General features: G+C 42.9%; 1 protein-coding gene across 2 annotated transcripts in view; it reads right to left on the reverse strand.

The window, feature by feature from the left end:
• Window positions 1-1713: 1713 nt before the first annotated feature.
• The window catches only part of STX7 (syntaxin 7), a 42635-nt gene continuing 19008 nt past the window's right edge, over window positions 1714-25340 (reverse strand). For both annotated transcript variants that reach the window (XM_084624609.1, XM_084624610.1), the window contains 8 exons: window positions 16952-17021; window positions 13838-13928; window positions 12435-12572; window positions 11477-11529; window positions 9275-9365; window positions 7387-7459; window positions 5432-5514; window positions 1714-3181 (listed from right to left, as the gene is read on the reverse strand). In XM_084624609.1, the coding sequence (XP_084480735.1) occupies window positions 3089-3181; window positions 5432-5514; window positions 7387-7459; window positions 9275-9365; window positions 11477-11529; window positions 12435-12572; window positions 13838-13928; window positions 16952-17021 (692 nt within the window). In that variant the 3' untranslated portion in view covers window positions 1714-3088. The remainder of the gene's footprint in view (window positions 3182-5431; window positions 5515-7386; window positions 7460-9274; window positions 9366-11476; window positions 11530-12434; window positions 12573-13837; window positions 13929-16951; window positions 17022-25340) is intronic.

A 25340-nucleotide genomic window follows, 5' to 3' on the forward strand; every position in this document is an offset into this window, starting at 1 on the left:
TCCCATGGGTGGCAGTTGAAACTAGACAAATACAGACTACAAGTTAAGCACACTTCTCTTTTTAAAAGCAGTAAGGGTAATTAACCACCGGAACAATATACCATGGATTTTAGTGGATTCTCCATCACTGGAAATTTTTCAATCATGACTGGACGTTTTTCTAAAAGATATGCTCTAGTTCAACCATTGCTATTGGACTTGAAACAAAATTAATTTGGGAAGTCATATGGCTTGATCACCATATTTGGGGGGCAGGAAGGAATTTCCCCACGGTCAAATTGGCAGGGATACGGGGTTGTTGGGTTTTTTTTTGTTTTTGCCTTCCTCTGCAGCATGGGGAACAGAGCACTTGCAGGTTTAAACTAGTGTAAATGGTGAATTCTATGTAACTTGAAGTCTTTAAACCATGAATTGAGGAGTTCAATAACTCAGCAAGAGGTTATGGGTCAATTGCAGGAGTGGGAGGCTGAGAGTCTGTGGCCTGCGAGGTGCAGGAGGTCAGATTAGATAATCATGCTGATCCTTTCTGATCTTAAAGTCTATAGGAGAGGTGACCACAATGGCCTCTTCTGGCCCTATACTCTATGAATCTGAGAGCAAATTATCTAGAGCCTGAAGCTTACAAACATTAACACATATGCTTACCTCTAAGCATGAGTAATCCAGTGGAACTACTCATGTGCTTAAAGTTAAGTATGTGCTTAAATATTTGAAGTGTGATTTAGCTGCTTATACCATGCCAATTTCTATGGTATCCAAATTAAAAGAGCAAACTGTATCTAGTTTTAGCTTGTGCAGCAACATAATTATCAACTAAACTCCAACTGCAAGTCCAAGTTCTGCCCTCAGTTACGCCCACACAGCTCCCTTTGAAGTCAATGAGTTTGGACAGGTGTAACTGATGGCAGTATGTGCCTGTAGAATTTTCAATAGCAGGGAGTGGTGGGTGAAGGGGTGAGTCACAAGATGGAGGGGAAAGAAGAAAGCTATTTTCAGATCCTAAATTTGTATTTACAGTTCTGAGATTTAGGGAATCACAAGTATTTTTGTTGGTTTTACTTGCTGTATCCAAGTAAATGTGTGACAACCCCACAGTGACATTGTTAGAGAGTCACTTTTAGGTCACCATACTCAATTCTAACCAAGATTGAGAATGGACAAAGAAATTGGCCCACATTTTTTTAGAAAAGCTTTTATAAAAAATTCTAAAACCAACAGACCATGTTCCTGCAATTGAAGAGATTCCAATCGCCGCGCCCCCACAACCAAAAAAAAAAAAAGCCACAGATTTTAAATAAAAGAACATACCCCTGCAGTGTTTGAAACTCAAATACTTCAGCACTAAGAACTGGAAATTAAAGCGTATTTCTTCCAAAATTTAACACACATCTATAGGTGCCCCTCCTGTAATTCTGGGCTCCTATCCTATATATTAAAAATTACGAAGAACTGGTAATAAATATATCCTCCTGAACAGCCAGCCTTCAGAAAGACATTAATTTCCATTATCCAAGGCTGGGTCTTGACCCTGCAATCTGAACTTATACACATGGATTCCCATTTACGTCAACAGGCCCACACACAGATGTAAAGTCCTTGTGTGGATCAGACTGCATATTTGCATCTTACAATTTGAGTGTGTCGCCCTTTACATGAGTTTTAATCTATTGGTAAGTGATGTGTGTTGGTACAGAAAAACCATTCTGAAAAACCTTCACTTTAAAAACAACATCTTTATTTTGGATTCATGGTTACAATTTTAAGTCCACAGATACTTACAGTTAAATGGTTCTCAATTAGTAAATCTCATCTTGTCATGTAAACAGTGCATTCTCTATCAAACTGCTGTACAAGAATTTTATAAAATACAGATTAAGTGACATTTTAATCTGCACAATATTCTTGATTAGTGCACTATCATATCAATTAGAAAGGCAAATAGATTACCTTTCTAATTATGGATCAGTACAAAATGGCACAAAAAGGAAAAAAATTGGAAAGCTGTAAGCCAAGCTTCTGAGCAAGTTGAGTCAGTTCAGCTGATTGGCATTTGGAAATAGAGATCTTAATCAGTCATGAACACCACATTTAAATATAATCCTTCTCTCTGACTGTGTAAGAAACAAATACATTTTTTACAAACTGGGGTCTGTACTGTTCAAAGTATTTGTACCACAACAGCAGGTTCAGATCACTGGAGTTCAAGTGCAATTAGGAAACTACAAATTTTCCACTGTTCCCAATATCATACTTAAGAGTCCACAACTAAAATTAGACCCAGATGTTCAGTCAAACATGTTCCATTGTGCATAATCATTTTCAACACTTATTTTAGGCATGAAAGTATGAGATTTGTATACATAAATTAGGTGCACGAATACCAACTAAAAATATGGCCCAAAGTCTCATTTTAAATTTAAGAGCTTAATCAAAAAGCCTATATTAATAATTTATTGCCATCCATTCTACATATAAAATAGGCTTTGCCTGGCACACAGATACCTACTGCCAGATAAAGACAAATGAAATCTATGAAAGATTTCCTAGTCAAACAGAAACTGAACACCTAATCCAAAGGCTTCAATAGTGAAGGATAGCTTTCTTACATCAACGTGATCTTTTATGTTATAATCTTGAATAATGCATAGGAGACAGCGAGTGGGAAGACCTATTCACCAGCTTAAAAATAATTTGTGACCATAAGTGTGTTGTCCCAATGAGAATAAGTTCAGGAAAGTCTGTTTTCATTTGGCAACACTTAGAAATATCAAAGCAGATTATGCCTCACTTTATCAAAAATTCTGATTAGCCCAAAATATTTAGAGTGTTTATTTATTAACTTTACCATGAAAACTAAGTTTATAAAGCTGACTGATTGGCTATACTGGCAAGACAACATTCTCAAATCCAAGAATGGAAGGAAGTTACACCAACTAGTGGTACAAACAGTCATTTTGCAGGTTTGTTTTTTTAAAAAAAGCAACAGTGATAAAGTACAGAACCATCATTTACTGAACAGCTTCAGAAGCAGACAAAAGTGATTGTAGGAGTTTTCTTGCAGAATTTAAATAATGCTCTTTCCACAGTTTTATCTCGTAGATGCCCATATGATGAGTCCAAGAACCACTGCTCCAATGACAAGCACAAGAATGATGATGCACATTTTCTTTCGGGACTTGCGCTGTGAATACAAAAATATAATTGTTGTGCAGCGTTAAGAACTACTCAGCAACTGCTTCTGTGGTTCTGCTATTTACACAATCTAAATGAGCAGTGTACTTAAAAAAAGACAATGAAGACAGTGAATGGTTAACAGGCAGAAGTCGTTCAGGAAACAAATAAAAATTATAACTTAACTCAGATTTCAAGGGTATTTGGAATTCACATTGGAAAAATTCATTACATTTCTTGAGATGCCAGGGAGAATGTATATTTAGATTTTTTGTCAGTAAGGGCTGGAGGGGGAGGGACAGTGGAAAGAGTAGACTGGGACAAAGGCAGAGAGTATGGGTGGAGATAGGGGCTGTGAGCTGGTTGGGGGTGCAGGAGCCTGGGACAAGGAACCAAGGTGTGTTTTGGGAGGTGCAGAATTAGGATGAGGAGCCCAGGGAGGAAGACAGACTGGGACTGGAACCTGGACAAAGAAGGGGGGAGGGGATAACTGGGATGAAGAACCAGGAGGTAGGCATCTCCTCCAAGTTCTAGTCTTCCACCCCTCCCCACAGTAAAAATTCAGTGTTCTCCCTGACACGCAGCCCGCTCCCAGACCCCCACTGCCAGTAACACACTTTCACTCAGTCTCCCAAGCTAACTCCCAGTCTCCTTGCCCAACCATTCTCTCCCATCTCCATCTTCCAGTCTACTTACTGAGCCAGCCCGAGTTTCTCCCCCTGCACCCTTCCAATCGCAGTCTTGTTGGACTCCTTGTCCCAATCTACTCCTTTCCCACATGGCAATCTGGTTCCCTCCTCCCTCACTCCCTGCAGATGAATCTGATGGCTTCCTCCTCCATGCTGCCTGGATACCAGCAGGGAAGTCATTGTGAATGCAGGAGAGACAGGCTCTCCATTCCAGGGCCTGAGTCCCAGAATAGCTGGGATCAGCCATTACAGGGGAGGTCTGGCTTCACCCTCACAGCCCTGAACTGGAGGGAGCATACTCAGTAGCTCTGTGGGGATGGCACATATGCAATATGCTCAGCACTAGGAGCTGCGAGAGGCTTGAGCATGCTCAATGAGGATTGAATAATTATATTTTAGCTGCTAAATATCAAGTAAGTCTTTACTGAGTATGTATGAACTATGTTTTTTTTTTTCCAAAGGCTTATAACTTGGCCAAATTTGGATGGATTTTCGCAGGGATGTCAAAAGGCCCATCCTGACACAAAGGCCATTCCTCAGCCAAATTTCAAGTCCCTCTCCAAAATCCATGGGATGCTAAAACTTTTCAAATAAAAAGGTCACCAGAATTTTTTAGCGTGGACAAAAGTTGTCAATGTTCCGCTAGCCTTGTTCTTTGAGACGGATGAATCATTTAAGACACATTTTCCATTCCAGCGTCTGCCTGGCTGAAATTTTCTGGAAAACTTCAGCCAAAATCATTAAAGCGTGGAAACTTATAAGCAACTGAAAACAGAGTCTTATAATGGGAACTGTTGGGCAATCTTAGTAAGTGGTGCTACCAGCCCTGCCTATATTTTAGAAAAAAGTTGGCCACCTTATTTTGTCCCTTACAAGCCAGCAGACAAATACAGGTTTAATAAAATTTTCCCCATTGATCTGTTTGCCTGGCTATAACTGCAACATGTGTAAGACTTTAAAATGAGAAGGCCAACTTGAGCAGAGAAGTGTTCAAGGAAAAGAATGTATTACTAATAAGATTATCTTTACACAGGCCAAAATTTAAGGATCTCTAAATAGACTTAAAAAAAAAAAAGAAGCCTTTTACAGGTTTCTAAAACTTTTCTCTTTCATTTTATTTTTAAAGTCCGTGAACACTGCAAAAACTGGAAAGCAAAGTCTTCTATGCGCAGAAGAGATTTATGCAGCCTGACCAGCAGCAGCACAAAACCTCCCCATACTGCCCTACCAATGAACCCCGATCCTGACTTACGGAAGTTACCAAGTAAAGGATAGATTCATTCCCCAAGCACATTCAAGCCTTCCCTCACTGTACTGGAAAGGAGAGGGTCAGTTATGATGGTTTTTTAGACTTTCAGAAGGCACTGACTTTTTGTTACTATCAACCTGGCTGAATTTGGAACAGTCACCCAGAGATCCTATCCTATGCCAGTCTTGGGCCTTTGAGTAAGTCTCCAAACCGTTAAAAAAATTAACGAGGAAGAATTAATTTTTATTATAGAAGTTGTGGTTTAAGACAAACAACTGAAAGGGACAATTGATAGATGACTGGCAGTTTGCACAGATATTACCTGGTAGTCTGCTGCTCTTGACAGCTGCTGGTTTCCCTGCTGGACATGTACCTCAGCATTTTCTACATTGGCTTCTATGCTGTCTTTTAAAAAGAAAGAAAAAGTCAAATTTTCAATTAAAGCCCGATGCAGTAAAAGCCTCATGTGTTTGCCACCTGTTACTAATTCAATTACAGCTGCTGAATTTCTGATCTTCCATATTCCCAGAGCAGACATTTACTCTCACAAAATTAAATCCCAACAAGCCTACCCCTAGAATTTCTATGTACAATTGCATCAGGTAAAGTACTTACTGCAAGACAAAACCACCACCCTCCGAATGATTAATGGCTAAAATCAACAACATGGTATAAACAGGACCTATAGGTAGTAATTTACCATCACCTCATGGTATTTATTTTCATTTTACTCTCCTGAATAAAAAGTTAATAAGTTTGTATCCCTAAAAAGCATTAAAACTAACTTTGATAAACACAGTAAATAAAACACTCAAATACACATAGAGCAAAGTGCAAGAACAATCACTTTTGATTTGCATTTACCTTCACTAACACACAAACTTTATCCTACTGCATTATGGAACTTTCCTCGTTTGTCATTTTTCCTGTGTGTACTGTAACAACGACCAGGCTAACTTCTGAAGCGCCCAGAGTATTTCAAGGTTGACTTCAGATATTATAAGAACTTCCAAGTTCAGGTATTCTAGAAGCGGAGGGTTGGCTTGCGATGTGGACCAATAAGGATAGTTTCTCAGAAAGCTGGTGTTTGAGAACTGAAGAGTGCTTACAGCTCAGAGAAAGGTGTAGATATGAGAAGAAAGTGGTGACAGATGAAATGAGTGACCCAGAACTTCTTAATACCACCACTTGGTATGAAATTCAATTGATGGAAATTTTGTTTGAAAGATTTGGTGGATCAGTAACTGAGACAGTTTTGTGGTCGTGCGCGCATCTGCGCGCACACCCACACACCCCACAGCCAGTCTGTGACTATTGCTTAGAAGAGTGTTATTTAGTTGTACTCTGAGAAAATGGTGTGCATTTAAATTTGCATTTACTGAACTAACTAAGGGCTTACTCAAGGTAATTTACTGGCATTATCAAACCAACATAATGACAACAGTGTAACTCCCTGTGTGGATGATCTTTTTTTGGAAAAACAGTGTCTGTTGTGGGTTTAGCTTAGGGCAGGTCTACGCTACGGGGCTTAGTTGACCTAAGTTACGCGACTCCAGCTACATGAATAACGTAACCGGAGTCAATGTAACTTACGTCGACCTTTTATGATGTCTACACCATGCTGGGTTGATGGAAGAGTTTCTCCCGTCAACTTACCTTATGCTTCTTGTTCTGGTGGAGTACCGGAGAGCAATCAGCAGTCTATTTAGCAGATCTTCACTAGATCTGCTAAATCAACCCCCGGTGGATCAATCACCACACCCAGTAAGTGGATACAAGCCCTTAATTTGCTTTGCCCAACATAAAGAACCGAGGAAATAAACGTTGCTTTTTTTCCCCCTGAAGTTTCTTTATACTTTGCATTTTTTCCCCCATTTTAGGTTGGTCATTCACTCAGAAATGGGGAGAAAGACATTTCACAAAAATAAGTGCAATTAAAACCTCACAAAAATTGGAAGCAAAACTCAAAACAAAGGAGTAGGACCTGAAACTACAGTTAAAGCCATTTTTCCAAGTGTACTGGATTTCCTGACTACTTTAACAGATCACCCAACAATCTCTGCCAATATAGAACTCAAAAAAAGCTGCATCAAAAACATCAAATTTCATTTTGCTAGTTTCTGGAAAATCATGATTTTGTGGTTTAAAAATAAGATCCAAGCATTATTCATCATGATGAATAATTACATAAACCAGTGGGATATTATTCTCTTTTCTCCCCCACCAATTTCTAAATTTCATGTAAATTTTCTAAAATATTTTATGATCTGTGCTTACCTATCACATCACCCTGTTCATGAATCATCATTCCTAAATCTTTAAATATTTCATTGATGTCCATAATATCTGCCTGCAAGAGAAATTTTTTTAAAAAACAAACAATTAGCAAATACCATGGGACACTCCTGAGGTTGGCTAAGCATTGTGCATTATTTCAGACAAGGCAGCTATGGTTTCCTGTGCCAAGAAGCTAATATAAATTCTTTTTCAAGCTCAAGTTTTAATTTGGATTAAAAGAATACTATCGTGTTCATCTAAATACGCAAAATCAGTTGCACTGTGCATCCTATTAGTGCAAGAGGCCAATTTCTAAGGTCTTGTCGACACAGAAACTTGCAATGGCTTAACTAAAGGTGTTCTTAAACTAGCTTAGGGCTTATCTATGCAGAGAATTAATGCGCAGCAAGTTGGGGTGGAAATCTAGTGCTTACTCTCTGCATATACATGACCTTAGTTAAAATAGTGCAAAATTCAACGTAAACACACTTCTGTCAGTTTAAGTCTAGCTTATCTCAATATGCCTTAAATAATTTCTTTAAGAACTTAAACCAAACGGAAATAAGTCTTCCCATAAGGTTTTCCAGCAATTTAACTATGTCTGTTAACTCAAACTTGTGCAACTCTTATTGACCAGCCCTTAGTTAGCAAAAAATAGTTGAATCCAGTAGAGGGCAGTAACACATACACAATATTAACTATTACAATGTGGTTATGATAAAGTGACATGTCACCTTGTTGTTTTGCTTACATTTCCTATTTATCTAATTACCCACATCTCTGTTTTTTCACAAAAATAAGTTCTTAATCAGTATTGCAAAGCCTATGAAGAAAAAGAGGACTGGATTTTATTTGTCTCATGCGTCACCAAAATTGCCTGTTTAAGGTCAAATTCCAGACTCTTAATTGTTGGTGGAGTTTGCTGGAGCTCAATATAATATCAGTCAGTCTGGAATCCATCATTCATTTCCACTGGTGTTTTAAAAGGGAGTTACTTTTTCAAAACCCACAACAGCCACAATGCCATTAATCCTTAACCTATATTTCCATTTCTGAGTCATTTAATATGTTCATTAGTACTTCTTTTGATTTAAAATATTGGAATTTCCCCTGCCTCTCCCATCCAAGTTTTTTTGTTTTGCTATTGGTAGATGAATGCACAGACAGATGGATTGTCCTCAAGCATTTCTGTTCAGTCTCAGAAAAATTCAGTCATTACTGGAGTCAATATTTCCTGTGCCAAACTATTGGTACTTTATATGCATACATAGTATAAATAGGAGTTAAACATATTAAATGTAATAAAAATGGGTATCCTGCATTTCCAGACAATGATATTAAAGGCAATGGATACCAGGAAGAACTGAAAAATACCTACACCTGGAAAATCCTGTAGAGGGGACATTTTGCATTTTATTTAAAATTTGCCTTTGAAAAAAGATGGACTTAATGGAGGAACAAGCCATGGACAAGAACAAATGGCAATACTGGGCTACACTGCATGTCTGTAAAGATGCTTTAGGATGAGAAGTCTTTGGGGGGAAAAAAACAAAACAAAAACAAAAAACACCACCCCATAGTTCTAGGGATATCTGCATGAAAACCCAAGTTCTATCTTATTGGTAGACATATGGGTGACTACTTATTCCTCCAGTGAAGTCAAGAGAGCTTAGTAGACCATGGCACTGCTTAATAGAACAGCGAAAAGTTGTTTTTGTGTAGGGAATTCCACGTGCAGCTCTTTACTTACTGCGTAAAAGCAATTTCTGCATTAAAAAAATAATTTTCTAATTTTTAATGATGGATTCCTCCCAATAATGTTAATACCTGCTGCATTAGGAAGTATTCTCAAGTTTGTTCTAACGCTGCACATAGCAGCGCTGCTTACCTCAAGCTGCCTGATGGAGGACTCTCTCTCCTCAATAAGACGGAGATCATCTTCTGTAATATCTTCATCTTGCACTTGTGCTTGAGGTTGACTGCACAAAACCACAAACAACCCCAAAAAAACCCGAAGAATACTCAGACTGGCTGAACTGCTCTTATACACAAAGTTGAAAAACACTTCATGTTAAAAAGATTAAAGTACAGAGAATACACATTAAACTCACTATTAACAAGACATGATGTTGTTTTTACCTTTGCAAAAATCTATGTACAGCTGATGTGAAAGGCCTGAATCCTCAGGCCCTCAATAAAGGAAGTTATACAAGCAAGCTATTAAACAGCTTTGACATATGAAACTCCTTAGAACAGGGGTGGGCATTTGTGGCCCAAGGTATAAAAACTGTATGGTGGGCCATGAATGCTCATGAAATCGGAGACTGGGGTACAGGAGGGGCTGAGGGCTCTGGCTGGGGGTGCAGGCTCTGAGATGGGGCCAGAAATGAGAAGTTCAGGGTGTGGGAGCGGGCATTGGGCTGGGGGATGAGGGGGTTTGAAGTGCAGGAGGGTGCTCCGAACTGGGACTGAGGGGGGTGGGGGGAAATCAGGGCTGGGGCAGAGGTGCAGGGGGCGGCTCAGGGGTGGAGGCAGTGCTTACCTCAAGCACCTCACAGAAGCAGCAGCATGCCCCCCTATGGCTCCTATGCAGAGGTGCTGCCCCTGCAGCTCCCATTGGCTGCGGTTCCTGGGCAATGGGAGCTGCGGGGGGCAGCGCTTGGGGCAGGGGCAGTGTGCAGAGAGCCCCCTGGCTGCCCCTACACATAGGAGCTGGAGTGGGGAGATGCCGCGTGGCTCCTGGAAGCAGCAGCAAGCCCCTGATCCTGCTCCACATCTGGAGCTCGAGAGCCAGATTAAAAGGCCTGACAGGCTGGATGTGGCCCGTGGGCCATAGTTTGCCCACCACTGCCTTAAAACCTAGTGTTTTGGCTCAGCATTTTCTAACTAAGCATGCAGATATTAAACGCATCTTTTGATTTGGATTCTGAATGGAGTGTCATTTGGAGGCTGTACTCCATTTTGCCTTTCCTCGTTAGTGGAGTCTGATTTAGAAGCCACTTTGAGAAAATGCAGGTATTAATCCATAAAACTGAATAGTTAAATATCTTGATCCAAGTTTTAGAGGCCCAGCTGTCCTAATCTGGAAGGATAAAAGACAAAAGGCTGAACTGTTTTTATGTTGTCCTCTACAGGCATAGTTGGATGAAAGCTCCTTATCACATTCCCTTTCTTCAGAAGATCCTCACAAACTAGAGGAAGCACATTCCATTTTAAATGTTTGTTAATTCATACGAATTTTAAAAAGGCTTTTGAAAATTTTTCTTATGCTTGTACATTTTTACTTAAGGTTATTAAACATCATATATCCACCCACTAGCCTGTTTCTCCCCCTTATCTTGCAGTTGGTGGTTTAGTCTCTGAAAATAATCAGGAACGCAGCAGGGTTAGCTAAATCTAACCTGAATGACTCAAACACGTAAAATCCTTAGCTCGGAGTCCATTACACATGGAAATAAAGATTCATTTGGTGGCAGCAACTCTGGTGTGGGTTTTTTTTTTTGGGGGGGGGGGGGCAAGGGGGTTAGGAGGAAGGAGAGTTTGGTACTATGCCTATCACAATTAGGCCCTTATCTTTGTTGAAGCTTCTGGGCTCTATTGTAATATAATTGTATTACATTTTTCAACAACTAATTTTAGTTTTCTATTTCCTTCTGCAGGGAGAAGAATGAACGAACGAACGAGATAAAATTCCATTGTTTCAGTTAACAAACTGATCACATTAAAGGCCAGGAGACCCTAAAGCAATAACTTTAAAAAAAAAATTAAAAAAAATAGAAAAAAGAATAAAGAAGATATTATTGAAATTGATATTTTCAGTTCTAATTTCAACTTCTGTAGAATACTAGCAGCTTGTGATCATTAGCTTTTAGAGGGGTACAAAAAAACAACAACAAAAGAAACACATAGCGTGCCTTAACAAATAGGTTATTTAAATGCACTGGATAAGTGATCTTAATGTTGTTTCACCACACAAGTCTCTTAAAACTGGGGACTACAGTACACAGTGCATCTCAAGTAAGTCCCCATTATTGGAGTTAACCAATCAATTTACAAGACAAGTTATAAGGTTTATGCACAGTCATCCTACCTGTCCCAAGAGACAAGTGTTCCTTCTTTGTAACCATCTTCTGAAGGACCAGCCTGTAGGAAAAGCAAACATTACCATTTTATTTGAGTGATGGGCACATAGTGAAGTGTTTGTCGACATTCCCATAATGAAACAAGATTAAAGGGGCTTTAACTTTGGTTAGCTCTAAAACAAAATGCCACTTATGTTCTCAGCGTGGGGCTGGTGTGTGTGTGCGCGTGAGAGAGAAAACTGAGCTTGGTAGCAGCCTGCAATATATTTTATGCCAATACACACTGCTGTTGTATTCATGGAGTCAAAGGTCAGGATTGAGCCTACATTAAAAAAGTAAGTAAATAAATAAATAAAAATTAAAAAAAAAATCAGAGCATAATTTTGCATTCCCAAATGTCAAAAAAGTTTAGTTTTCTAAAATTAACTAAAGTTCAATTTAAAGACGGATCTAAGAAAAGACAGTAAACGAAAGCTACTACTTTACTCAATGTTTCCTACTCCATGCCCATTACAGCCTCAATCCTGCAAAGGGGTCTAGCAGATGGATCCTTATGTCCAAAAAGAATCCCTATTGCTTTAGGGGACACTACAGACATACAAAGATGTACCTATATGATTCCCACAGCAAGATCAGGGAATATGCACTATGCGGAGCACCTATGAACACCTTTGTAAAACCGTATGTAGGCACAAGGACAAAGTAAATCTTTTAAATCAGGAATTATTATGAAGCTATTTTTCCCATAATCAAACCATTAAACTGAAATGCAAGTTATAAATTTAATATCTTGTGTTCAGAGGCAAAGTAAAAAAACCCACCACACAACTATGCAGGCATTGTGTGTACATTCTACATCTCCTGCAATACTGAGAATTCCTGTAAGAATGCGGCTCTCAAGCTAATAAAGAGGCAGGTTTTATGTAAATAACGTTTGAGTATAATAATATATTTCTGGATACTTACAGATACCCTAGAGCTGGCTCTTACTCTGGCTACAAGATCTTTTTCTTTCTCAGCAGCTTGCCTTTGGACCCTCTGGAAGTTGGCTAGTGCAGAACTGAACTCCGCCACAAGACGATCTTTCTGTATTTTTCTTTGACGCTATTGGAGGAAAGACAGACAGATTTTGACAACAACATAAAACAAGCTGGCTCTTGTTCAAGGCTTTACAAATAAGTTATTTCAAGGGTCCCCCCCCGCCGCCTTCTTCCTGTTAGTATGGGCCTCACACTTTAAATAGAGGGTATCATGGGCATGTTCCCTCCCATTTGAGACTGTATGGACTACCTCCCATTTGGGTTCACATAACAACCCTAACACTATTACAGCAGTTGTGAAAAAGTAGTATTAGGAATGCAATGTATTTTCAACTGTCTTATTGGTATTTAACAGCCGGAATTAAGGAGGATCCAGCATCTCACATCCAGACAGCTTTCAGTAAACCACTAGTGAGAACTTCTGTCTTATTTATTAACTATTAAGTAGGTGCACTGTACAATTGCTGAATATTTTGATATTGTAAAATTTAAACTGTGTAAAAACAGCCCAGAGCATCAGTGGGAGGAGGGGAAACTCACTGATTTATTTATAAGACAGAAGCGCTGAATGTATGCCCTGAACTGTACCCGAGAGGAGAAATGACCTTGTAATCATGTGTCACAAAAATATCAATTTCCAATATCTACTCCCATTGAGAGTGGACACTGGGAGGGCATGAGAGAATTTCCTCGAGATTGACCCTCCCTTTGAATTTGCAAAGAGCTACAACTTGCCCTTAGTCAATCACCTCCACTTTTCCATCTTGGAGTCAAGGAGCAAGGGTGGGAGAGAACAGTCTGGTCAAACAACATGGTTGAGTTTCTTACCACAAACTTTCAGACTCCAGGGACAAGCAAAAGAGGCACTTCAATTTTTTTTATTTTTTTTGGGGGGGGGGGTCCCAGAGGTATTTATGTACCATGTGCAAAGTTTGAGCAGCAAACATGAATGAGAGAAGTGATTAAATAATTATCATCTGTTGACCATATTCACTCATTTTAAATCTCTTAATCCTACAGGTCACAACAACACACCATCAGCAGCAATAGTAATTACCCTGTGTGGTAGCAATTCTTGTCAGAGTGCTTTAGTTCTGATACACGGTAGGAGCAATTGCTTAGAGAAAGCTGTTGTGCATTTTACTGCAGTTGAGGCCTATTACGTGACTTCTGCATAGCACTGAACATTCATTTTAAACACAGACCTCACTTGGATGTTGTCAACATCTCGTATTCATATTATTGCTCTCATTACATAACTAAAGCCATTCAGATACTTTACATCAGCCAACATTATGTTCAAATGATCCATGTTCTTCATTTTTATACCTGTTCGCTTGTCGCAGGCAGAGACCCAAACTCTTTAATGTTCTTGTCAGTTTCTTTGGCAAGCTGGTTTGCATGCTGCTGCTTCTGCTGTCTAAACCAAACACAGTCTATATTATAGCCACTGGATTATTTTGCTGGAACAATTTCACTGATGCTCAGGAGCAGTATTTTTAGAAGAAAGTTACCAAGTGTCTTACTAAAGATTTATTTATTGGCATTTCTATTAGTCACTATACTATCTGTGAACTGATCACTCAAACGGGTGTTGGATGAGACACAGACCCTGAAAGAAATGATGTTAAATTAATGATTTAGCAGTGGAATCGGCCACAAGAGGGCCACTGGCTATTGTACAGAAAAAGTTACAAATACCAGAGCAATTTTGGGAAATATCCCTAAGCAAAATTATTTGTAGAAAAATAAAAAGTAAGTTGCAACCTCAATGAAATGAATCAAGATGGTTTTGCGGTGGCCCCTGAACAATGAAGTATACATATAGCAGACTTCAGACACACTCTAAAAAAGAGAAGATCCGGAAAACTTGATTTATCTAAAAAGGAAACTTAGCAGTCAAATTTTCATTTTTTAAATTGTGGTCTTTGGCTCAGGTGTAAATTTAGGATCATGCCACCCACTAAATCTATAGCAAATTTCTTCCTGATGTCAATTGGAGATTTGTACCAATATAAGGGGAGGATGTGTTTTATGTGGTAACTAAACTTGTATTATTTGTTCAGTATCTTTTAGTGGAGAAAGATACTCACCGTTAGGAGCACAGCTATTTATGCCCTTTGTTACTCTGCCTTCCTCATCCTCCTTTCCTTCACTGCCTTTTCCATCCCTGTGATGCTCCTTACTTTCCCTTTCTATTTCCTTCCCTTCCTCACCCCAGGGGTTTAACTTCAATCACCTCCCCCATTTCATCTGCAAAATGATCAGCAATGAAAGGGTTAATTTTTGTTTGTTTGTTTCAATAAAAAAAACACACACCAAAAAGTGTCCTCATTAAGCTTTAGAGGCAAAACATTTCAATGAGGTAACAGAGGCCAGGAGTTCCCACCTCTCAGGGTATGTCTTCACTGGCAATGTTAAAGTGCTGGCTGTGTAGTTGTGGCACCAGTGCTGGGAGAGAGCTCTCCCAGCACTGTAAAAAAGCCACCCCCGTGAGAGGAGTGGCCCCCAGCGCTGGTGCACAGTCTATACTGCCACATTACAGCGCTGAAACTTGCATCGCTCAGGGATGGGTTTTTTCCACACTCCTGAGCAAGGAAGTTGCAGCGCTGTAAAATGGCAGCATAGACTGAAATTGTGACAGAGGCGCTGTCTATCTGGAGACTGAGGCAAACAGCACTGCTTAAGTCAACCATTCAAAAGTGACTGGAAAGGGATCTTCACAGTCTCAGTTTTTTTTTTTTTTTTTTTTTTTTTTTTTTTTAAAGAAAGCTTAGATTCTGCAGAATGACTCAAACAGAAAAACATGAAGCATGCCAGACCCATCCCAGATATTTTAAACATCTGCCATATCATCATCATTATTTTCCTGGACATTTAGAAGCAGCTAGGGATATAAAAGTACTCCCAGATTGCAAATCTGTACAACAAAAGGCACATGGCTTCCCCAGTTTCAGGGAGCAGAGCATCACTCCTCTGGTATACGTTCAATTTTCCCCCATACTGTACCAGAATAACTTTGGTTTTGTAGATGTAGTTGTAGCCAGTTTACCCTCAATCCAAAGAAAACATTACATAAGTCAGAGGTCCCCAAAGTGCGGGACATCCCACGGAGGAGTGTGGACGAATGTTCAGGGGAAGGGGCACAGCTGGGGCCCAGGCTAGCTCTCACAGCCCCGCCTCCAGCTGGGGCCCCAGCCTCCGCCACCTAACTTCCCCTCCCTCCCAGAGATGTGTCCCTGCTCCCAGCCCTGGCTCGCGGGGCACATACCGGAGGAGAGGGGGGCACGCAAGGTAAAGAGTTTGGGGACTACTGGCATAATCTGATCAAACCATACTAGCCAAGATCAGATTTTCAACTAATGTAGGTATGCAATTATGTCCTTAATTTTCAATATATAATCACTGCAATCATATGTGCAAATGGCTAAAAAACCAGGAAGCAGCACTAGAATGCCCAGCAGCATCCCCTCCCGCCCCCCATTCCCCGCTCCATGCTGAATGATGCCCAAGTGCAACAGGAACTTTACTAAACTCAAAGATTAGTTACTGTATAAGTGTTAGAGTTTACTTCCAATCACCGTCATCAGTAAGAAATCCATTGTGGATCCAGGGTTGTATGTCACCAATTTTGTACTCCTAGCTCAGAGTAATTAGAGTCCTGCCCAGAATGAATGTTACAGGCCTGGTCTAATGTACACTTCCCTCCTGCCATTCAGTGGCTACCGTGCTATATTAACAGCCACAGAGAAGTCTGCCAACTTTCTCACTCAAGGAGTTTGCAGATGCAGCCTGTGCACGTGTGTGTTAGGATTAAAGAGTAAAAGTAGTAGAGTTTGGTCCAAGTCGAATGAGCCTCTGTATTGAGGAACAGAGTGGCTAGTAGTCTCCTTCAATGGGACATGAATGAAAGCCCACATTCAGAGGGCTGAACTGCAGTGTAACTTCTGACAACTGGCCTTATTTAACTTCTGCTTTTTCTAGTATTTTCGGCATATGTTCACCTTGTAATTTCACTAGATACTGTGGTTAGCATTGTTTAACAGTTTCACTTTGCCTTCTTGCAGTACCCCACAAAAGCATCCCCCCCTCCAGACTATGCCACATTGCGTGCTCTACAAAAAGAACGTTCTGGAGGTTTTTAAATCCCTAGAGCCAAATCAGTACCTTCCAGTGCTGTCAGTTTGTCTGTGTTTACATTTAAACACGCATATGTTCAGCAGAAGTACTGAGAACTGCCAGTTAGGTAGGTTAGCATGGCAAGATCCTATAGGTTACAAAAATACCTCAGATTAATTTTTTCATGTTTAAACTTTAATACGTCTGTTCTACTTCCACCATCCCACTCCCAACAAGGCTGGGCACTTTGCTAAAATCACTGTCACCTACTGAGGCAGTACTTACAATACAGTGAAATGAGAGATCTTCATGTAAAGTACTTACAGCTGTTGCCGCAATTCAGGCGTGTCTTGTGGTGTTCCAAGTTGATGCAGTATTCTTTGTATTTCTGCAGCTGTTGGTGAAGAGGAAGAGAGATTTTAATGATCCAATTAGATATATTTCCCACTTTAGTTTTATGCATTTTTGCTTGACAACTCTAAAACCATACACGTTTTTGTCAACAAGCGTATGTACACCTGTGATGGGCCAAACAAAATGTGATTTTAATAAGCCTAAATTAAATCCTAGACTATATTACCAAGGAACACAACATGCTGAAATATCTAAGCAGCAAGTGGTGATGCAAGGATGAAGTTAGTTTAAGCCAGACTCCTTAACTCAAAATTTATCTACAGTTATTTTAAGAAGCAATACAAACTGTGTACTGGTTTATTCATCCTGTGTGTGCGCTAGATCAGACAAACATCTGAAAGCCTGACAAAATATTGACATGTGTATAAATATTCATAACTAGTACGTTAGTGAAACAGCAGCTCACAAAACATGCCTAAGCTTAAAAGTAGTACTAATACAAAATGAATATTGAGGGTTACATTTGAAGTTTGATTTATACATTTGGTTCAAATGCTTTAAAGAGTCATTTTCTTATGGGATACAATGAGAAAAAGACAGTTACCTTTTCCGTAACTGGTGTTCTTCGAGATGTGTTGCTTAGGTCTATTCCACAATAGGTATGTGTGCTCGCCACATGCACCGGTGCTGGAATTTTTTCCCCTAGCAGTACCCGTAGGGGGGAGTGCCCCCGCCCATCCCGTGACCCCTGGAGCGGCGCCTGCCTGGCATGGTATAAGGAGGGCTGCACTCCCCCCACCTTCAGTTCCTTCTTGCCAGACAACTCCAACAGAGGGGAATGACGGTGGGATGTGGAATAGACATGAACACCACATCTTGAACATCAGTTACGGAAAAGACAATTACCTTTTTTTCTTCGAGTGATTGCTCATGTGTATTCCACAATAGGCGATTCCAAACTATATCTGTTGGAGGTGGGTAGGCGTTCACAAGTTCCCAGGACAGAGGACAGCCCTGCCGAAGTCGGTGTCATCCCTGGCCTGGGAGACTATTGCATAGTGCGAGGTGAACCGAAGACCACGTGGCGGCCCTACAAGTGTCCTGGATGGGGATGTGGGCCATGAAGGCAGCTGACGAGGCCTGTGCCCGAGTCGAGTGTGCCCTCACAATGGGTGGCAGGTGAACCCCCGCCAGCTCATAACAGGAACAGATGCATGAAGTGATCCACTTAGAAAGCCACTGAGTGGAAACAGACTGACCCTTCGCACACTCAGCCAAGGCAACGAACAGTTGTCAAGACTTTCTGAATGGCTTGGTCCGCTCGAGGTGGAAAGCCAGAGCTCACCTCACGTCAAGCATGTGGAGATGGCATTCCTCACTAGTCGTGTGAGGCTTGGGGCAGAGGACTGGCAGAAAAGTGTCCTGACCCATGTAGTAGGTGGAGACCACCATCTGGAGGAATGTGGGGTGTGGGTGGAGCGGGAGCTTGTCCTTATGAAAAACAGCTGATGGCAGTTCGGAGATTAGGGCCCTGAGCTCCGAGAGCTGCCTGGCTGACATGATAGCTACCAGGAAGGCCACCTTCCACAAGAGGTGAGACCAGGCATGTGGCCAGTGGTTCAAAGAGGGCCCCTGTGAGATGAGCCAGCACCAGGTTTAGGTCCCACTGTGGAACCAGGGGGTTGGAATATGGGTAGATGCGGTCCAAACCCTTAAGGAACTGGCCAGTCATAGCATGGAAAAACACCGTGTGCCCTTGCACCGGGGGATGAAAGGCTGATATGGCCACCAAGTGTACCCTGACTGACGAGGGCGCCAGTCCCTGGGCCCTCAGGTGGAGGAGGTAATCAAGGATAAGCTGGATTGGGGCGGCTGTTGGGGAAACGCCCTGGCCCGCCACCCACCTTGAAAACTGAGACCACTTCACCACATAGGAGCGGCGAGTGGAGGGCAGTCTACTTTCGAGGAGGACACGCTGAACCTGTTCTGAGCACGTCCTTTCCTCGCCACCTAGCAGCCACACGGTGAGGTGAAGTGTTGCTGGGTTGCGATGGAGGCGGCGGCCCTGGTCCTGAGAGCGCTGGTCCAGGCAGAGCGGCAACTGCCATGGTGGAGCTACCACCAGCCCTGAGAGGGTCCCATACCAGTGCTGCCTGGGCCACACTGGGGCAATGAGGAGGACCCTGGCCTTGTCAGTCTTTATTTTCTCCAGGGCCCTGCTGATCAGAGACAATGGGGGAAAGGCACAGAGGAACTGCCCTGACCAGGACAGGGTAAAGGCATTGGAGATAGCGCCCCTCCGTACATTTTGCGTCTGGCGTGACGGACCACATATGTGCAAGCAGACATGTGACCCAGCAGTTGCAGGTAAGCCCTGGCTGTCATCACCGGGACCTTGCGACCGAGTCGATGAGCCCTTTCAGGGTCTCGAACCTGTCTGGTGGGACAGAGGCCCTGGCCAACATTGTGTCCAGTAGCATCCCGATAAACTCTATGTGTTGGACTGGGACGAACGTGGACTTAACGTTGTTTATCAGCGGGCCCAGAGCAGTACATGTGGAAAGGAGGAGCACCACATGATCCCTCACCTGCGACCGGGAAGTGTCTTTGGCTAGCCAGTCGTCCAGATATGGGAATATTTGGACCCCCTGGCATCTGAGGTAGGCCGCTACCACCGCATTACACTTTGTAGAGACCCTGGAGGCAGTGGACAGACCAAACGGTAGGACCGTGAATTGGTAGCGACTCTGTCCCACCACGAAACGAAGGAAGCGTCTGTGCCCCTCTAATATGTGGATGTGGAAGTACACGTACTGTAGATTAAGGGCAGTGTACCAGTCCCCGGGATCCAGGGAGGGGAGGATGGAGGCCAGGGAAACCATGCAGAACTTGAGTTTCACCATGTAGTGGTTCAGGCCTCACAGGCCCATGATGGACCTGAGCTCCTCTTTGGCCTTCGGGATAAGGAAATGCCAGGAGTAATACCCCTTGCCCAGGAACTCCTTGGGCACCACCTCGATAGCTCCTAGGTCCAGGAGCTGGCCCACCTCCTGCTTGAGCAGAGCCTTGTGAGAGGGGTTCGCCAGGAGGGACAGGGGCGGGAGGGCAGGGAGGAGGTAAACTGAAGGGTAACCTCGGGAGACGGTATTGAGGACCCTTCAGTCCGTGACCATTCCGGAAGGAAAGCGCACGCGCACGCGCACACACACACACACCCCCCCCCAACTGATTGGAAGAGTTTTATTGTGGGTAGGTCCCTGCTGAGAACTGGCGGGGTACCCCGAGTGTCCTGTCAAAAATGCCTTTTGCCTGCCTGCTTCTCCTTAGAAGACCCAGGCTCGGGGGCAGGCTGGGATTGCCGTTGCGAGCGCTTTCTATAGTCCTGCTGCTTTTTGTGGGTGACCTCATACTTCGGGAGGGCGGCCTGGGTGGGAGCCTGCTGCAGCTTGAACTTGGGTTTTGCCAGAAGAGGGACATAGAGGCCCAAGGTCTGGAGGGTCATGTGGGAGTCTTTCATGCCATGCAGCCTTGTGTCTGTTTCCTCAGCAAACAGCCTTCCCGTCGAAAGAGATCCTGTATTGACTATTGCGCTTCGCTGGAGAGCCCATAGAGCAGAAGCCATGACGCCCGTCTCATGGACCCCGCTGAGGCCATGGACCGTGCGGCTGTGTCCGTTGCATCGGAAGCAGCCTGCAGGGATGCCCTTGCGGCCACAGCCCCTTCCCCCACGAGCACGTTAAACTCCTTATGTTCCCAGAGTCAGGCCTCAAACTTGGGGAGGGATTCCCAGAGGTTAAACTTGTAGTGACCCAGGAGAGCCTGATGGTTTGCTACTCGTAGCTGAAAGCTTGACAACGAATAAACTTTTCTCCCCAAAGCATCCAGCCTCCGAGATTCTTTGTCCTTGGGGGTCCGTGCCCTGCTGCTCCCTGTGGTTGACTGACTTGACTACCAAAGAGATGGGTGCATGAATATACAGATATTCGTGTCCCTTCGTGGGTACAAAGTACTTGCGTGCTGCCTTTTTAGAGATGGGAGCCAACGAGGCTGGAGTTTGCCACAGGGCATCAAAATTCTTGCCACCCCTTCATGGAGTGGCAAGGCCACCCAGCCCAGTGCTGAAGGGGACAGCACACTGAACAGGAAGCTTGAGGGCTCTTCTGTCTTCTCAGCCTGGAGGCGGAGGCTCGCTGCCACCCTTTTTAGGATGTCTTGGTGGGCCCAGTAGTCCTCCTGAGGGATGGAGGGGGGTGGGGCCGCAATCAGCTCCTCCAGACGGGGCGAGGCCAGTGCGGTGCTTTGGGTGTCGTCCAGCACCACAGGATTCACCACCTGGTCGGACTCCAGGCACAGTACAGAGGACACAGGTCCCACCGACCTTTTTTCTGGTGGTCTAAAGATAGATGCCGCTGGTGCTTCCAAGGCCCCAGCCACCGAGAGAGCCCCGATGGGGGATGCGCTGGAGGGCATGGTGCCCACTGGTACCACTGGGCCAGCCATGACGCTTGGTGCCATTGTGCTTGCTGAGGTACTGGCAGAGCCAGCTGTTCGGGCTGGCTAGCTTGGCCCTTAGACTGGAGGCTGTGAGGGGAGGCCGGGCTGGCATATGATCTGCTGCTGCCTCTGGACCGGGAATATCGGCAGTGCCGGAATATATGTTGGCCACAGGACTGCGATCTCAACGCGGAGGAGTGGCACCGACGCAACTAGCTGCTCCGTGAATGTCCTCGATGGGCAGACCCGCGTCAGCGATCAACACCCGGGGCTACGATGCCATGGAGGAGACTTGGAACAGGAATCCTAGCGGGAATGGTGTCGATGATTGTGCCGCGACTGACTGAGGTATCTCCAGCAAGATGAGGACCATTGGCGACATCCACCATGGTCCTGTCAATATTCGTTACGCGAAGATGAGCGGTGCCGGGAGTCCCAGTTGGATGGCACCTATCCAGACAGTCCGGCCCGCGTCGAGGGCGATCCACATTGACTGAGCCCTGAACGGTCGCTGGGTGGTGAGTGGTGTCGGGAACATTTCCTCAACTGAGGCCGGTACTGGACTAGTGGTGACTGTGGTGATCCCAGTGGTGGCTTTCCTCTGGAGTGGACAGACATCGGCGGAGCTCCGGGAACTGGCACGGACATGACGTCCCTGGCTGCTTGGAGAGCTTCAGGCGTAGATGGCATCCGGACATCTGGAGAGGCCTGCTCCGAAGGGGCCGGGCTACTCCGCTCAATGTGAGTCAGAGGCCTAGGGCCCGATGGGGATCGAGGACTACCTGACATGGGCCTAGCCTCTGTCCCAGTCTTCCCTCGGTGCCATTGTGAAGAGGGAATCTTTCCGGTCCTCTTGGTGTGCCCCATGGATGGGGAGCAGTGCTGACTAGACAATGGTACCAGAGGGTCTCTGCGTATCGATGCAGGAGTCGGGGCCAGCACCAACTCCTTCAGGACGGCTCAGAGCCTAACGTCCCTTTCTTTTTTAGTCCGGGGCTTGAAAGACTTGCAGATCTTGCACTTTCTGCAAATATGGGTTTCTCCCAAGCAGCGCAGACAATCCGCATGTGGGTTGCTCCTTGGCACAGAACGCCTACAAGAGCCGCACGACTTAAAGCCTGGGGCCCAGGGCATGCCCCAGCCTGGGCTAAATGACTAAACTCAACTAAAACTAAAAACTGAATAAGCTAACTGACTACAGGTTACTACTGAACAAACGAAGAGTTCTGGGGACGAGCTGCAGCAAAGCTGGAGCAGAGCAGTTCCGATGCACCTTCACTGGTGGCAAGGAGGAACTGAGGGTGGGGAGAGAGCAGCATCCCTTATATCGTGCCAGGCAGGTGCCGCTCCAGGGGTCACGCTTCCCCCTGCAGCTACTGCTAGGGGAAAAACTTCCAGCACCGATGCACAGGGCGAACACACACACACACCCCTATTGTGGAATATGAGCAATCACTTGAAGAAGAACTCAAAGCCCCATGCCAAGTTTTAAGCTTGTTACATAAAATGCATCTCAGCTCTGATTTAGCAAAATGAAGAGGCACCTAAACCTTCCTTTTAAGTTAATGTGTCCGGGGGGAGGGGGAGAGAAGAGGAGGGATGAAATGTTACAATAATATTTGCAACGTGATCACTAGTCTGATTCCAGTGGCACATTTTCAGAAGGCCAAGACAGGGAGAATATTTAATGGGGAGAATCTATATTTGCATACCCTCAGTCAGTTACTTGTCTCCCCAAAACATATTTATTCCCGTGCAGTCCGGGGCAGCCATCTAGGCAGCAGAAAATATGATGAAGTCATCAAATCCAGACCTCTTCCTACATGATACATAATTTAGTGTGTTTTGAGGAACTAAAGAAAAATTGCAAAATTTAGCTAAAGTGAGTTTAAGAAAGATGCCTTCTTTTTATGTTTCTTTTATTAGTGATTAAGAACTGGAAAAATAAAGATTCAGGGCATTATACACTCAGTCTACCAGGCATTATGTAAAACTAAACTAAATATTATAGCAAGGTGTTTATCCAATCACAAAAATATTTTAAAAAAAATCATTCAACTGCTAATGTTTAAAATGTTTCAATAAGGGATCCTCACTTTAAGAGTCCTCAATTAGGGAATCATTATATTGCATTTTATATGTTTAGTTTTGAATATATACATTCCAATATTCAGTATTGTTAAAGTGACTGATGGTAGAAAAAATTCTTAAATGTTTTGGGAAAAACTGATCATGCAAAGTTTTCTTTAAAAAAATCAAACTTTCTAAACACACAAATAAGCTTTTGAGAAGTTTGAAAGTGAATTTAAACTACACAAATTTAAGTATATAAACTACTGATCTAAAAAAAGAACTTAATGGTTTTAAATCAAGTTAAACAGAACGGATGTAGAGAAAGTTTTAAGAAAAAAATCCTGAACCAACAGCATAATTTGTTAACAAATGCCACCTGCTGGCAAGTTTGAGAGACAGAGCTTTGGGGCTCAAGTCACATTAAATATCCCCTTGAGAACATGGTGTCCTAAAACAGACAGACAAGGTTTATTGAAAATGAATGTTAACTCAAGAGTTGAATAATAACTACTAAGCTGAAATATACTGTACTAGAAATCCTCTTTATTGGTAGTTAACCACAATAGTTATTTCTGAAGTCTTTTTGGAGGGGTGGGGTGTGTGTGGGGGGTCCTAATACACCTAAGTATTAAGTAATTACTTTAAATGTAAAATATCATTTAAATTGGTAACTCTTGCAAGTGACCCTGTGAAATTAATCAAGATGTTGGTTGATTGGCTGTTATAGACTATTTATAAGGTTTTACTGGGTACTAAACTCTCAAAGCAAAACAATTTCTGATATTCTACCTAAAGAAAGATATCTTGGACATAAGAACCAAGGTGCTCATACATTTACTGATAATTTCATCTCCAGAGTGAAACACTTCTGCATGTATTTTGGACATATTAGCTTTTAAGCACACTACTATACCTACATCTATTTCACAGATGTTTGAAAGTTTACAAGTTTGGAGTACCTTACTGCCATCTGGAGGATGAATTTTCTAACTGCAATATGACAGGTTTCAGAGTAGCAGCTGTGTTCGTCTATATCCGCCAAAAGAAAAGGAGTACCATCTGATGAAGTGAGCTGTAGCTCACGAAAGGTTATGCTCAAATAAATTTGTTAGTCTCTAAGGTGCCACAAGTACTCCTTTTCTTGTAACTGCAATAGAAGATTAAAAGTGAATGAAGGTTTAAGCAGAGGCCATCATATGTAAGTTACTCTGAACAAAGTCGGCACTTTCACTGTATTTAGTTCCAAATGCCACAGGCATGACTTTCAAAGATATATATATTGTACCATAGTTTTAAAGCTTCCTCCTGAATATTTTGGTGATTGGAAGGGGGATAGAGAACATGAGGGGGCCGGGGAGGGAAAACTTAGTCCCTATAAAACAAGGGCTGTATGTAAAAATTCCAGATACCCCCCATCTAGGGTCAAAATGGTTTGTTGCTCACAGTTAAGAGCACTCAAAAAACAAAAAAACAGACCGCACAATTTAAAAAAAAAAAAAAATCCATCTAGTCCATTATCGCAGTTCTGAAACTTATCACGACTGTACAATTCAGGGGATGTTTAAAAACCCTACCAGGCAACTGGTCAATAGTGTTACACTAAGTTAGAGAGTTAAATTTGTTCTAGCTCTATCCTTAGCTAGCAGGATTTTTGTAAGTTACAATACACATGAACCCTGGATGGGTCAAGAGATTGGTATAGGTTAGAAGTTCTTCTTGTAGTGTTCAGTCCAGTTTTCATAAATACAGCCAGAAGGTACCACTGTGATCATTTAGCCTGATATCACAAGAT

This window comes from Lepidochelys olivacea, assembly GCF_965140295.1.
Source record: "Lepidochelys olivacea isolate rLepOli2 genome assembly, chromosome: 3".
NCBI classification, from domain to species: Eukaryota; Metazoa; Chordata; order Testudines; family Cheloniidae; genus Lepidochelys; species Lepidochelys olivacea.